The sequence below is a fragment of the Panthera uncia genome (genome assembly GCF_023721935.1).
Source record: "Panthera uncia isolate 11264 chromosome C1 unlocalized genomic scaffold, Puncia_PCG_1.0 HiC_scaffold_4, whole genome shotgun sequence".
NCBI lineage: Eukaryota > Metazoa > Chordata > Mammalia > Carnivora > Felidae > Panthera > Panthera uncia.
The window spans coordinates 70,446,013-70,461,876 of NW_026057585.1; the positions used below are offsets into that span (position 1 = coordinate 70,446,013).

The 15,864-nt window shown below is 47.1% G+C and overlaps 1 protein-coding gene across 8 annotated transcripts in view; it reads left to right on the forward strand.

Annotated features, from left to right (window-relative positions):
• The window catches only part of ERI3 (ERI1 exoribonuclease family member 3), a 127,594-nt gene that overhangs the window by 33,161 nt on the left and 78,569 nt on the right, over positions 1–15,864 (forward strand). For all 8 annotated transcript variants that reach the window (XM_049617286.1, XM_049617284.1, XM_049617285.1 and 5 more), the window contains 2 exons: positions 6,489–6,548; positions 10,824–10,915. In XM_049617286.1, the coding sequence (XP_049473243.1) occupies positions 6,489–6,548; positions 10,824–10,915 (152 nt within the window). The remainder of the gene's footprint in view (positions 1–6,488; positions 6,549–10,823; positions 10,916–15,864) is intronic.

The window sequence follows — 15,864 nt, forward strand, 5'->3', positions numbered from 1 at the left end:
GAGCTTATGGGTCACTGGTGCTCTGTACATGCCGCTTAGGGACAGCTTAAGTTTTATCAGTGGCTAAGGCAGGTGCATATTGGATTCAGCAGTTTTTATAAAGTCTGCCACTCCACTTGCACAACTGTGGTCATTGGGGACCCAAGGAGGGCACAATCTATCCCAGCTTCCCTAATATTTTCTCTTCCTTATCATCCCTACTCCTCCTGGTGTTGAGGCATTTGGAGTGGTATGCCACTCTAGGGTGGTGCTTTTGGGATTCAGCTTTTTTTTTTAAATTTTAAAATTATTTTAGTGTTTCTTTTATTTTTGAGAGAGAGGGAGAGAGAGAGCGAGCAAAGAGGGGCAGAGAGAGAGGGAGACACAGTAGCCAAAGCAGGCTCCAGGCTCTGAGCTGTTAGCACAGAGCCCAACACGGGGCTCAAACTCACGAACTATGAGATCATGTCCTGAGCCAAAGTGGGTGCTTAACTGACTGAGCCACGCAGGCGCCCCTTGGGATTCAGCTTCTTTTCAGTTCCATTTCCGTTGGGGCCGCTTGACAAGATGTGAAGATTTCAGCTTCTTGGAGGGAGAGGTTGTATTCAGGCTGTCTTAGCTTTCTGGTGATGCTTTTCTGTCCTTGAGCAAAGTGGTCCTGTGTGAAGTGTTGGTTTAGTGGGAAGCAAAACTGTATCATCAAGGAAAGAGAAGGGCAGTCCAAGTGGGGTATGAGGACAGCCTGGACAAGGCTGAAATATTCTTATCCTTATCCTTACCCTGTGCTGGTGTTATACTCCACCACCTTGCCAGCAGGTTAGTATTTGCCCCATTTTACAGATTGTGAAACTGGGACTAACTGAGATCTTGATGCTTGATGCAGCTCAAAAGAGCTGCTAGGAGCAGAGAGGAGGTACCCCTGAAGAATTCTCATTCTCCGGCCTGTATGGAAAAGCTTCCTGTGGCTGCTTTCCTCTGTGATGTGTTGTGTTATAAACTCTGCGGTAGCCACAGGCTGTGGTGGAATCATGGGCCAAGTATGTATGGCAGCAGAAGGTAACGGGAAAACATGAGTGTTCCTGGAATCTTTTTAAGAATTTGGGGGCTAGGGTATATTCGAGACTTTGTGCCTTCTTTTAGAGATCTACTTGCTAAGTATGAGTGAAACATGAGGAAAGGAGTTCTTAAGTGATCCCAAAACAATCGTCTTGGTGTGGAGAATGCTGGGAAAGGGCCTGCCTGCCACTGGTGGGAAGGCCGCATGGGCTCTGAGGTTGACTCAGCCCAGATACAAAGTCTGAGGGTCGCTCCTGGGCTTGATGCCAGTGTTTGCCGCCCAACCCAGGTGGGCCTTTTGGTGCAGGTATCCATCTGCCAAGGTGTCTAGTCTCTCATGCCTTTTGTTGTTTCCAGTAATGATGTTGAGATTCTTACTCCCTCTGGGATCTACATCCCCGCCCCCACAACCCTTGCCCCTGGGAATTACCTGTACCACCAGGGGGCGCTAATCTGTTCTTTTTGCCCCTTTTGGAAAAAATAAAATTTTAATGATGGCAAAAATCCCATTCCATATGGGAAGGGAAGAGTTTCCTAAAACAAGCCAGTTACCTGAGCCTCCACTAGCCTGAAAGTGCAGTGTCCTCTTGTCCTTCTCTTCCTCCTCTCTGTGTGCAGATTGCCCCTTGGGGGCTTCAGCTGCAGCTAGGCTGCCTGGTGCAGTGGGGCAGGCCCAAATTTGAGAAAGGTTGCTGGCTGTTTAGGGATGGAACAGCACTGTGGAAGCTCATCTCTGGGCAGGAGTGGATGCTTGAGAGTAATGGGAAAAGGGATCTTTTGGAATCAGGACTGCTACTGCTTCTTTGGGGAGGTAAGGGAGGAGGGATTGTGAGATTGTGATGGGAGATATTTTTCTTTTTTCTAGAAAGTTTCACCCCAAGACACAAATACGTAATTTGGAGGGCAGGAAGCACGGTGGGTTGGGACCATTGTTCTGAAGCCTTATCTGAAAATGAAGATATGGCTGTGCTGTGGCAACAAGTGTACCATTTCACCTCAGGCCTCCAGAGCCCCCAATTCTCCCTGACCTGGTCCCTGCCTTTTTGTCCAGCCTCACATCTCCCTGCTTCACACCCCCTCACTTCCCTCACCCAAGGTTACCCCCTCACAGTGTGCCTCTGCACATGATGCTCCTCCTGCCTGTATGCTGCTCCCACTCTCCACCCACCCCCCTTCTTGTCCTCTAGGACTTTGCTCAGGATCACCTTCTCTGGGGAGCCTCCCCTGAGCCCCTGGCTGATCCCACTACACAAAGTGCTGATCAGATGCATTAAACTGTATATACTTATCTGTCTCCCCACTAGATTGTGAGTTCCTTGAGGGCAAGAACCAGATCTGATCCATCTCTGTCCCATCATTAGGGCCTGGTGCCAAGTAAACACTTGACACATGTTCCTTAAATGAATGAATGTTATTAAAGAGCTATTCAGCCACACCTTTCTCCCTGCCACCCCTGACCCCAAGTAACTGTACTGCTGACTCTCTTTTGAGTAAGTGAAGTCTTCTTTGGAAAACCTCAGATCATCCAAATGTTGTTCTGTCTCCATACCAGATGGAGTTGTAATGTAGAGAGAGGCATGGACAAAGGATGGGAGCCATCATTGTGGGGCCTAATCCAGCATGACAGTAGCTGCCTTTGGGGTAGAGATAGAGATCATCATAATCAGAGGAAATTTTTTCCTTAGTAAGTGTGAGGAACAACTCAAAACCTGTGGATTGTGCCTCAGCAGTTCCTCTAGTAGGATTTTCTCTTGTGCACAAGAAGTTCTTAAGAACCCTGGTCTGTGTGCCTGTGTGTGTGCATGCATGCATGCCTGTGACACGTGAGTACACATATGAGCACATGCTTGTGTGGGGGGAGAGACAGGCTCGGCAGGAAGAGGCATTCTGCCTTGAGTGGGTCTGTAGCCCACATATAGACACTCTTACTGCTCTGTGTAATGGACATGTTATTAGCCTGCTTGAGATTCTTTCTTAGTACCCGTTGATAGTCTGCCTGGAGACTTATTTCTGATAGAGACAGGATGAGACATGTTTCATTCCTTCCCAAGCCCTTTCCCTACCACCTCTAAAATCTGCTCCAGCTCATCAGATCTCTGCCTCTAGCAGCTGGGCTGCTGCACAGTCCCTGACCATGTGTAGTCTTTTTTGTTGTTGTTGTCATTGTCTTGGGGAAAAAAAAAAAAAAAACTAGAAAAAATACCCATTTTGCTAAATGCCAGTAAAGGGCTTTGTCTTGCACCTGTACTTATAAAGGCTGAGATTTATTGGTCTCTTTGTCTGAGGAGAAAGAGTGGGTCTGATTATCAGATTGCACACCAGAGACAAGTGCTTATGTAATCAACAAACTGTCTTGGTGTCAGAATACGATTGTGTTGGAGATAAACTGTGAAAGGAGAAAGGCTGGATGCTGACATTCTATTGGCACTGAGTGTCCTGGGCTGCTTCCTGTAGTTGCCAGTGTTTATGATGAAGCCAGCTTGTTCCTGGACAAAGCCCTTGTGTGGGTAGGGGATCTCAGTAACCAGTCATGTTATCAGTCAGGGTCAAAAGCCCTCGCCTTGTGGTTTCCGAGTCTGGAGAAGCGGGAGTTAATCTGTAATCCCTTGGTGAAAGGAGCCACAGAGCACACATTAATTCTTCCTCTCACCTCTCCAGCTTTAAGTGGTTAAGGTCTCTGAGCTCTGTTTAGCCTGTGAGCCCTGGTTCTCAGCTTAATAATACTTGGCTTTGCTCTAGTACCTTTCATTGTGAGGATGTGAAAGCTTTTTACAAATATATATTAACCCAAGTGAGATTGGGTTTAAACTGCAACAGGAAGGATTTAAGTTATGCCTAAGGTAGAACTTTCCAATATTTATTTGTATTAAATTGGCTCTCTCCCTCATGGCTTCTCGTGTAGGTCTTAGAGATGTCTTATAGGTTGTCAGGTGCATGGACTAATGTTCCTAATTCCACAGTCTCTTCATCTAGTGCCTTGGTAGAGCTGATAAGATGTAGTCCATCCTTAGAAGCATTAATACAGAGGAGTGAGGCCTCCTCCTGGAAGGATGCCTCTAGCTGAACCAATAGCTCAAGACTGTGTCTCTGGGGGTGAGTTCATGCCCTTTAGGAATTCAGCTGTAAGCCATGTCTTGCTGAACCACAAGTGCTCTAGAAACACCCAGATAGAGAGGGAGCTGAGCTCACTAGGCCCCCCTCAGGCTGATGATTCTAGGACTACTGACCACCGGATAGGAGTGTGAGAAAGCCCCAGGATCCTGGAGCCCTACCCACTACCACCAGGGTTGAAGAGGCGGGCCTAGCCTATAGAGGGAGATCCTGGAGAGCAGTGCCCTGGTTTTCCTTTATAGTAGAGTGATTTTCTCTCTCCGCATTAGTGATTTTCCTGGGCCCAGAGCAGGTGCTTGTAGAGTACATAGATGCTGACCTAAGTCCCATTTCCAAGGAGGGAGGGCTCTTGGCAAGGGTACCCATTGGTTTCTTTTGCGAGTCCTTCTGGAAGCCCTTCAGTATTCACCTCATCTGAGTGACCCTTGGTAGGAGTCAGAAGTCGTAGACCTAACCTTGTCCCAGAAGACTCAGACTAGACATGAGACTGGCACACAGACCCCAGAGCTTTCCAAGAAGTAAGAGTGGCTGTAGGTTTTCCAGGATAGTCCTGACCCTAAGTCCCAGCTCCAAGCTTGAGGACGTGACTTGGCTCTGGAAGAACCAAGCAGGAGAGAAGCTGGACCAGAAAGAAGAGCAGTGGATGCATGGGTGCTAGTCAGTCATCTGGATGTTGGACCTGGAGTTGGCAACAAGCCTACTCTGGGCTCTGGCCCCTGTGTGCCTGAGGCAAAACACAGGGCAACTGCCTGCTGAATGTGTGGCTCTGGGTGCTGGCTGGACTGGGAAGAGGAGGGGCTGCCAAGAAGAACAGATTCCATGAGGGCAGGGTTTTCATGTTTTTCCTCATGGCTGGATTCCTAGTTCTTAGAATGGAGTCTGGCACATTGTAGGCTGTCCATGAATAGCTGTTGACTAAATAAATGGAGGAGTCTTGGCACTCTAAGATGAAAGCTGCTGACCCAGAGCTCTTCCTCACCCTAACCCTCCACTCTCACCCCTCAGCAGACCAACTCTTCTTCTTTTTGGCTCAGGCCCTCCCTCTGCTGGGCAGTTCTTTGGTCTCCCAAGCAAGGAAAGGGTGTGGAGGTGCCAGCCGGGTGGGCATGCTGTGGGTTAAAGCCTTGCGAAACAACAGTGTAGTTAATCTTTCTAATTTATTTTCCTTTTAGACCATGGGAAGTCTGTAGGCAGCAGCTGTTACCCAATTAAAATACAGATTAATATAAAAACAGTTTCTGGAATATAAAATAGAGTGGCTGTGTCCTTACACTTCCTTAAAATACCACCTAATAATGACTTGATGAACTACAGAAACCCACCTAGAGGAACTCAGCGTTCTTAAAATGAAAATTTCTTCCCTAAAAGGTGTGTATTACCATTCCATGTAAGTCACTACGAGAAAATAACCTTCCCTCTTAGAGCCAGCGGTTCCTGTGATTTGGGTATTTGATATTCATTAAATGTAATTATAGTTTAATTGGAGTTTAATCCCCCCCCCAACACTTACAAAAAAAAAAAAAAGAAGTTCCCAAGCAAGCCTGAGATGCTGCTCTCTGTGGAAGTAGCCAGGGGCACATTGGGCATGGTGATTTCCTGCTGGATCCAAGTCTATGGATAGGGGCCTCCTGCCTCAGATCCCTGAGGCAGTCTGTCCTAGTCTGTGTCCGAGGGATATTTTCACTTCCAAACAATGCAAAGCAACAAGCTTGTTTGAAGCTAGGCCTGACCTGGGTGTAGCATAGGCTCGTGAGTCAGAAATTCTCTAGAGCAGATTCATACATTAGGCCTTTTCATCTGCATTAAGTTAAAGGTGTCTATTTCTTACTTGCCTAGTTGGTGTTGAGGGCCCAGGTATTTAGGGTGAAGGGTAGATAGATGCCTGTGGGGCTCCCCTGGCTCTTCACTGATGTCACAGGGGGAAATGCTGGACATCAGAACCCAAGTATGGCTGTCCTGTGCAAGTATTCTCCAAGTTCTCTGGGAACTTCTGTGAAGCTTGGAGGTGAATTGACTTTAGACTGTAATTTGTAGGGAGTTATTGAGCCTATTGAATACAAAAGATACATAAAATCAGGTTTTTTTCAAAGTAAAAGCTGAAATAGGTATGAAACACACCCTGTGGTCAGTATGTAGGTGTGTATCCCCCTCTCAGGGCAGGGGGAATTCACCTTGTATCCTGGGACTTTATTCCCAAGGCTTCTGTCAGATTCTGAGCCTAAAGCAGTGCACACCAGAATCTTTTACAGTAGAAGGAGAAAAACAGAAAGAAAGGATCCAGTCCAGTTTTGAAACCCTATGCCCTCCGGTTCCACCTATTGGCTATTTCTCTTTCCTTTCAGCTCACCGGGATTATTCAAGCTATGGTGGATGGTCAGCCAAGCCTGCAGCAAGTACTGGAGGTAGGTTGAATGACCTTTAATTCCTGACCTCTGACCCTTTCCTGCTGCCTTTCTCTCCCTCCCCTCCTGAGAATGTAGCCGTGTAATTTGACTATGATTATGGCTTGATTAGAATAACATTTGCTGTCACATCAGTGACATGCTGTTGAGAGTATTGAACCATTGATCTGTCATCTCCAGCTGTTCCCATCAGGGTTACTGGCAAGATGTCCGAGTGCTGCCCTGAGATCCTCACAGGGCTCCCCACCCCCTCCTGGTCCCTGGCCCTCTGCTGGGCGGCATTGGCAGCCTGTGCTGGGCGGGTCAGGGAGTAGGGGGTGCTGAGCTGTGGCACTGCAGGACTAGCCCTGGGGACTGGAGGTGTTTTTGTTTAGCTTTAGTGTGGGCTTCCTGTGGCATGTGAGCACTTCATTAACTCACCCAGAACTCCCCATCGATGGCTTTTGTTTGCTGTCAGCTCCTCCAGGAGGTGCGGCTGGGCCCGCCTGCCCCACTGCAGCTTGCCGCTGGATGCGTTGTGCCTGTCAGGGGTGCACAGGCTGCACTGGGTAATGATTCCTAATCAGAATAATTACAACAATTGCCTATGTGAGGGAAATCAAATTAAAGGCTTTAGAACCCTTGGCAGAGACCACACTTCTAGGATGTTCTCCTCAGGGAGCTGGAAAAGGTTAAGATGCTACTTCTTGTGCTCCAGCCTGAGGGAATAAAGAAGGGCTATGCTTGGCCTCAGCTAGTCTCCCACCCCTTCTGGCCTGGGGGTTTTCACCAAGGGAGAAGGTCCCCCTCCCCCTCCCTCCTCTCTAGAGGGAGGGGAGAAGAGAAAAAGCCTGTGGATCTCATTTGGTGCTTTATTTATCTTTAAGACCAATAAACCCAAAGCTTAGCCCCTATCAAAGCACAAGAGAAAGCAGAGTGTTGGGGGGATAGCAGGGCACATCTGCATTGGAGGTAGGCAGCCTAGAGGAAGTTGGATGGTGGCAGGGAGAGGGAGGAAGATCTCTTTATTTAGCCAAGAGATTCTGCCCCATGGGAAAGAGAAATGCAGACTGAATTTCCTGGGGCTCCTCAGGATGGAGTCAGATTTAGGCTCACCTAGTGGCAGGTGTGCTCTCTGTTCCTGGGAGTGTATAAGCCTAGGCTCTGTGACTGGTCAAGCTCTGGGTAGGGTCAGCATTAGGGTACCTGCAATAGATTGGGAGAAAATAAGATGAGCTCTGAGGTGTCCCCCAGCCCCACTGACCCTCTTTTTTTCAGGAGAGATTAACTCCTATGATTGAGGGGGCCCCTTAGCATGGATTGCACCCTGTAAGACCAGATTCAAGGAGAAAAAGGGGACCCATCCTTTCCTATGTCCCAGCCAGGGCCTAGCATCTGACAGAGGCCAGAGAGCAGGCAGCTTTTTTTTCTTGGAATGTCTCTGGCCAGGATCCTAAAAGGAAGATGCCTGCTGTAGGCCAGCACCAAACTAGGGCTGTTGAAATTACGGGATTTTTTTTCTTCAGTGGTGCTGGTTGCCAGGGACCTGTGGTCTTCAGGAGGCTTCCTCCTGCTAACCCCAGGCCAGCCTGGAGCAGGGTGCTCAGAGGATTCTGAGTCTCACCCAGGAAGCTACTTCAGCACACTGTGTGGGTAAAGAGGGAAGATTCCTGGCATTAGCCTGAATAGGGAGTCTCTGGCAAGGAGACTAGAATAGGCTCTGCTTTGTCCCATTAGCCCTGAGTTGGTCACACAGCTAAAAAGCTAACTTCTTGTCCTAACCAAGTCCCTGAGCAGGTGGCCAGCTAGATGTTTGCCTGACTAATTTGGTCCAAGTAGGACTCAAGCTAGACCTTCTGTAGCTGGGAGGGCTAGCCCAGCTGATTGGGGGTCTTCTCAGTGGTTCCTCTAGCTCTTTATCCATTCAAGCATAGGGGGAAGGAAAAGGGCAGACTTTATTCCAAATGTAGTATCTCTTCCCTGGACAGGCTCACAGTGGAATGTTTTCACTAAATATCTATCACATGAGTGAATGGCCTACGTCCTAAGCTTCTGAAGGACCCCCTGTGAGTATTAAGTGCTTCTCATGGGGAAGGCTTGGTCTTGCTGAGCATTGGCTCCTGACAGTCCTGTCTTGCTCTTATCTAAGAGCACTGTGCAGGAGTTGGGGCATTGAAGAGCCCCCCTGGAAGATGGGGCACTTCCCTTGGGGATTTAAGGCCAGTGAGCTGGAACAAGGTTAGCTGACATAGGGAGCTCCAGGTTTGCCTTACCTCTTCTGTAAAGTCTTGGGAAAGGGTATACAAGTGTGCATGTTCATCTGTGCAAGTGGGCCATACTGGATGGGGAGACAAGCCATTCAGCAGTGGAAGGTCCAGAATGTAGCTTGCTGCAGAGACTCTTGGCCCGAGAGGGATTCTCTGGTGTACAGACTATGAAGAGGATCAGCACAGTCTGGCTCAGGGAGCAGCTCTGACCTCCTGGGAGTGGGACTGCTCTAGCCGTGGAACCACATAGGATCCTTGGCCCTACTCAAAGACTGTGTCAGTGTGGACCAGGCCTCCAGGATCTCTGAGATGTCTGGGGAGCCAGCCTATACCTGCTAGAAGTCATCTTACTTCAAGATTTCCATGGACTCCCCATTACTTGCTGGAGTCTACACAGTCTGGCTTAACCTAGCCCCCAGCCTCATTTCCTGTCCGTTCTTTCTACACACTGTAGACATTGGTCACACTATTCCCTACTCATATTTCAGTAAATCAGTAGGTATCTTGTGAGAAGGTAGATTAGGGATTAAGACAGTGAATAAGACAAATAAGATTCCCTGCCTTCATGGTGTTTATAGTCTGGTGGGGAGGGCAGACGTTAAGCACATAATTGCTTCTCAAATACAAAATGATTGTGCGTGTGCCTTTGCCTCTGCCTGTAGCATCTTTTCCTGTGTTCCATCCTGTCAAGCAAACCCAACCACAGAATCCCAAGTTCAGTTGTCTTCTTTGTGAAGCCTTCCTTTCTGACTCTTTACCCTGTAAAAGATAGAGCTAGCCACTTCGTCCTCTTGGTCCTATAGCATTCTGTTCACTTCTCCATGGTTGCATCTATTATATTGTATTATGATGATCTGCCTTTCTTGCCTTCTCAGCCTACTGTCTGTTTTGTGGTAGGCATTTAATACCTTATTACATTTAATTCTCAAAACAACCCTGTAAGGTTAGTCATCTGCCTCATTTTATAGATGAAGGAAACTGAAGTTCAGAGAGATTAAATGACTTTTAAATGACTTCCCATCAGTGACACAGCCAGGATATGGAAGAGTCAGGGTTAGAACCCAGATGTGTCTGACTTTCAATCCTATGTTTCTAGCTTCTTTGCCTTTAAAAACTAATCCTTCTGCATGAGTGGAGCAATGGTGATCTGCTATAGTCTCACCCCATGCCTGGGATCTTCTGAAAAATAGGCAATATTTCATGAATTCTTTATGATAATTCTCTCATTATATACTGATTTTAATGTTTGTACTTGCAATGTGAGTGCAAATAATAAAACTGATCAAAGGGATGAAGGGAAAGAAATACTTACAGCATGTTTAGGAACAGTTCTTATCTCTGTCTAGGAATTGAGCTCAGCCTTCAATAGAGTCCACCGAATTTGAATTTGAATTTGAATCTGAATCCTCAACCAGGAGAGGAGAAACATGAAGTCTGGGGCCAGTTTATGAGCTTTTAGTAACTAAAGCAGGCAGTGCTATCCCAGAGATCAAGAAGGGGTTCCAGCCCAGCAAGGGAGCTTTTTTTGCTAGACTCACGGTGAAGATTAACTTTACTTTCATTGGGGGGAATCACCAAATTCATAAATGTGGTTAATAAACGTTTGGTAGGAGGATGAAATGAGTGAGTGAATGAAGAAACCTGTGGATTGGAGTCCCTCCTTGAGGCCTCCTTCCAGCCTGTTCTCATGGCCCAGGGCAACCTGTGTCTGTGCTAGGCTCTGCTTTTGAGGACCAGCCTACTGGGATATGTCCTTATCCTGTCTGGAGCAGGCAGTGGGACAGTGGAGAGACTCCCTCCTCCCCCCACTTGGGCTTGTGGATCTTCCTGCAGGGATTGTCCTCCCTGTGCCCCCACAGCCCTGAGCCAAGGCTGAGAGCCCAGAGCAGAGCCATGGCTGGATAAGATTACAGATTTTTCCTGCTCTGATTACAAGCAGCTTATCTGCATTTCACTGTTGTGGCTCTTCACAGACTCAGGAAGAAAAAAAAGAGGGAAATCTCATCTGTTCTTGTTGTGTACTTTTCAGAGGGTCGATGAGTGGATGGCGAAGGAAGGCCTCTTAGATCCAAACGTCAAGTCAATTTTTGTCACCTGTGGAGACTGGGACTTGAAAGTCATGTGAGTACAAGAAGGACTACTTTGCTGTCAGGGCTTGGAATCTGTGGGGCCAGGTCTTCCTTTCACAGGCTTACACATCCAAGCCTACAGGGCAGCTGAGTCAGGGAGTGTCTGGATCTTTGGGGCTGCCAAGGTGGGAAGAGGGCTGGGATCCGTGCCTTCTGCCTCTGGAACAAGGAATAGTAGACAAGTCAAGGACCCTACTGGGATTGCTGTTGTCGGGGCCTTCTGGCCTTTGCCAGGTCCCACTGCTCAGGACAGCCCTTCCAGTTGTGGGGTTACTTATTGTCCTGGAAGGAAGGAAGGAAGGAAGGAAGGAAGGAAGGGGAGGAGAGGAAGGGATTAAAAGAAGATTCTTTTTCTTTTCTTTTCTTTTTTTTTTTTGAGAGAGAGAGAGAGAGAGAGAGAGAGAGAATCTTAAGCAGGCCTTAGGTCCAGCATGGAGCCCAATGTGGGGCTCAATCTCACAACCATGAGATCATGACCTGAGCTGAAATCAAGAATTAGGTGCTTAACTGACTGAGCCATCAAGGTGCCCCAGATCCTTTTTTTTTTTTAAACCAAATATATAGCATTTACTACTCTTAGTGCTTTAGAAATAGTAACTCATTAATAAACGCTGGTACTCTTATTCCTGTTTTATGGATAAGAAAATTAAGGCACAGAGTGGTTAAGTAACTTACCCAAGAACACACAGAGCCAGGATTCAAACCCAGGCAACCTGACTCCAGGGTCCTTTCTCTTAGCCATTATGGCATCCTACCCTTTTATCTGGAATACAAAGCCCTGATGATTCAACTGAGGGCCCAGTGGTGGAATGAGAGAGGGCTGCTTATAGGGAGCTCTCCAAGTCCCCAGCCTCCTTGTCCCTCCTTTGTCCCCGCTGCTTTTTATCCTTTGTCTCTCGGTCCTGCCCTGGTTATAGAAGACAGAACTGGTTCCTTTGCCGGGTTGACACTTTTGCCTCTTGTCTATCCTTATGGATACCTGGCTTCAGACAGCCCCCAGGGAGCTAAAGCGGGGTGGAGGTGGTGGGGGCACTGTTTGCTGAGGATTGATAGAATCGATACCTCTGTGTTCTTTGTGACCGAAGGCAATAGCAAGCATTCTGGGTGTGTGTGTGTGTGTGTGTGTGTGTGTGCGCGCGCGCGCGTACGCGTGTGCACACAAGCTTCGTGCATAGGGTGGGGTATTGGTGGGGGGTGGGGAATAGTGGCTCTGGAGTAACATTTCCTAGCAAATTAGGTATTATCCTCTTAACTAGGTCCTTCTTTATGCCTTTTGGATGCTAGGTATTGAGGTGAAGTTATGCATTCAGGTGGATGTCAAGACTGCTACAGGACACCAACTCCCTAAGTGAGACAGGAGGAGGAACAAGCCCAGATCACATATACACCCACACACCTCATCTCCATATCCTTTAGGTCATGTACACACATTGACCGCATACGTCTAGGTGTGTGCACATGACTCCCAGAGCTCCAAAGGATCTTTGTGCTCCCAGATGACACTCATGTGTCAGGGAAATTATGGAGGCTGGATCTGGAAGCAGATATGAATGAGGGGAGGGTTCCATGGAGAAGGTGAGGAGGAGGAAGGCTGTTGTTCTTATTTATGGCATCTTGGAAAGCTCTGAGCACTTGAAGCAGAGAAGGGATTTAGGTGGATTTCAGCAGCACAAGAGAAGCTATTTGGGGTGGCAAGGTTCAGGCTGATACCTAGCATCTGGGGCTCATGTAGCCTAGTCCAGAGGCCTAGTTTCTCCAGATAACCTCCCAGGACTCCCACTCTTCCAGTGGTTTTCACTCTTTGGTGTGTTCATATCCCAGGCACCCACATTTCATTTCAGAATGTTCTGCATTAACTGTGAACGGCACATGCATACATGTGTATATGAAAACTTCCCTGTGCATGCATGCAGGGACTATCTGGCCGGGCCTCCTAAGCTTGGAGCTGGTTTCTCCATAAGAAGAAGAGGGAATTTCAGAGGATGTTGTCTTCTTTGGCCCATTCTGGCCTGCAGCACCAGTTTAGCCCAGTGGGCCCAGAACAGATTTTGGTGTCTCAGGAGGCTGCTTTGAATCTTCACAAAAAATGATGTAATCAAGAAGAGGGATTGGGTTATTGAATCCAAACATACAGGAAAACAAACCAAATTTTAATGAGCATGTACCATATCTCATTCAGTCCTTCTAACTATCTTCCCTGGTAGAAGGTGGTATCTCCCTTTTATAGAGGCAAAACGCAAAATAGTATTTACACCTGAGGCCCAAAATGGTAGAGATTCATAGCTACACAGAATTGAACTCTAAGGCCATGTTGCTTCTAAAAGAGATGGGTTGCGGAGACTTTGGTAGCTGGTTTGGGTTTGTATTGAAAAGGCCAGTGAAACTCTGAAAAAGAATGTGCAAGAGGGAAGCAGATGTCAGGTGGCAGGAGTTGGGGGGAGGAGAGCTTTGTGGCTGCCTTTTAGAAGCGGGACTCCGCATAACTGCTGGGAAGGCTCTTAATTAAATGTGTAACAAAATAAAAACAGCCAGAGAGGAAACCTAAGTAGTGCTGCGTGACAGTGCACAGCTTATCGGTGTTCCTGGAACCTCTCGTCAGATGGCTCTCGTCAGAGCCATCACCTTTTTATGCGCCTGGTAAAGGCTGCTGATGAGCCTGACAAGGGTGGTGTTAAATTGACACCCGCAACTTGTTAGTATGTGGCTTACTTCTTATTTTGACATCCATTTTCAGACTTAACTAAGTCTAAGGAATTCAGAAAATATTTTCATTTCCCACTCTAGTTTTCTGGAGCCATGGCTCCTTCTCATTGCTGCCCTTCCCCTCTCTCCCAACACCCACCCCCAACCAGCTTCACATCACTTTTGTTGGAAAGGGCCTGATTAGTGAGGCACTGAGAAATGGGAACTGAAGTGGCAGCGGAAATCCCACTGGAGAAAAGAAATCTGCTCCCGTCCCGACAGAATCATTTTGTGTCCATCTTTTGTCAAAGCCAGATGAGTTGATACTCTGGGCTTTGATGCTGTAGTCACAGATCCTGCCGAGGTGGGTTTTAATTTAGTGGGCATGGATTTAATTTTCCTTCTCAACTTGTTTAAGAAATGACACTTGTTATGGCTTCGACCTTTGGTCAGCTTGCCTCCCTACCTGACCTACCTTTCCTTTGCCTTACCTCATGGTTCTTGAAGCTCCTCTTGGGGTTTAGTGTTCTTTCACCAATTTTCTGTCTTCTCTGCCTACCCAGGCAGGGAATGCCTCTGTAGGTTCCAGCTTTGACATGGCAGCAGAGATCCTGCTGGAGAAAAGCAATCTGCTTTATCTGCCATCTGAACTCCAAGCTTTCACATCCAGCTACTGATTCCGTTTCTCCACCTAGGTGCCCACAGTCCCCTTAAAGCTCAGGTGTCATCTTTCTCCCAACACCTAGTCCTCCAACTTGCTCTCAAGTTGTGACTGGAACCTCTACCTGGTATTTCTGTCAGAAACCCGAGACTCATCCTTGATTCCTTTTCTCTAGTCACAACCAATTAATTGCCAACTCTTGTTGATTCTTCTTGCCAGAGGTTTCTCAAAGTCATTGCCTTCTTTCCATCCCTGCTACCACTGCCCTAGTTCAGGTCATCATATTCTTTTTGGAATACAAAAGTGCTCTAGTCTTTCTGACCCCAGTTTTACTTCTTTTGTGCCATTCTCCTAATTGCAGCAAATTATGTCACACCTCCGCGCAATACCTTCAAGGCTTCCTCTTGCTCTTACGGCAAAGTCACACAGTTTATTGAGGCCTCAAGGCTCTTGCTTACTTCTCTAACCTCATCTCCCTGACCCCAGTCAGATGCTCTAGCTAGCCAGTTCCTTAGGATCCATCTTTAAAAAAAATTTTTTAATATTTATTTTTAAGAGAGAGAGAGAGAGAGCGTGAGCAGGGGAGGGACAGAGAGAAAGGGAGACACAGAATCAAAAGCAGGCTCCAGGCTCTGAACTGTCAGCACAGAGCCCAACACGGGGCTCAAACCCACGAACTGTGAGATCATGACCTGAGCCGAAGTTGGACGCTTAACCGACTGAGCCACCAGGCATCCCCCTTAGGATCCATCTTAACGACATTTTCTAGGTGCCTTCCTGTGTGTTTCTGGAATGTATTTACTTATACTTGGAATTGTATAAATTCTACTTATCTGTATCTTTCACTAGATTGTGGGCACCATTATAACTTTGGACAATGTTTGACATGTAGTATTTCAATAAATATTTGTTGAATAAATGACAGCTAAGTAATGGAGTGGGCCTATGGAATCCGTACTTAGGAAGAATGACAGAGGATCAATGGAAGGTAGATTCAGGGAGAACAGAACAGAAGAAGAAATCTTAGGCCTTCCTGCAGTGTGAAGGGTTGAACTGTGCTGTTAATGCAAGTTGTTCCTGGATTTTCTCACTGCCAGTAGTGGCTGTTGGGTCCTCCCTCCATGGTGGGTACTGGGTAAGATGGCCCATAGGCCTGGGCCATGGAGGAGTTTGGTCTTAGGAGCAGGGTGAAGGGCTTTCTCTGAGAGATTTGTGCCTTCCAAGACTGAGGGCTGGGATTGCTCTGGAAGTTTTATATTAGATAATAAAGATAGTCAGCACTTATTGAGCACTTATTATATACCAGGAGTTCTGCTCTGCTATTTAGACAATCTCATTTAATTCTACCACAATCTTAAGGAATAAATTCTTTTTATAACCCTTTTTTTTTTTCCTTAAATAAATGATGAGGAAACTGCAGCCCAGAGAGGTAAGTTATTTGTCAAGGCCTCATACAAGTTTGTGGCAGGGATTTGAACCTAGGCATTCTGACTCTAGAAACCATGTGTTTAACCACTATGCCATCTGACCATCTGCTTTTGTCTTTCATGGCCCATGGCTTTGTGATATGGTGGGAATGCCTTTCTTTCCTTTGTTTT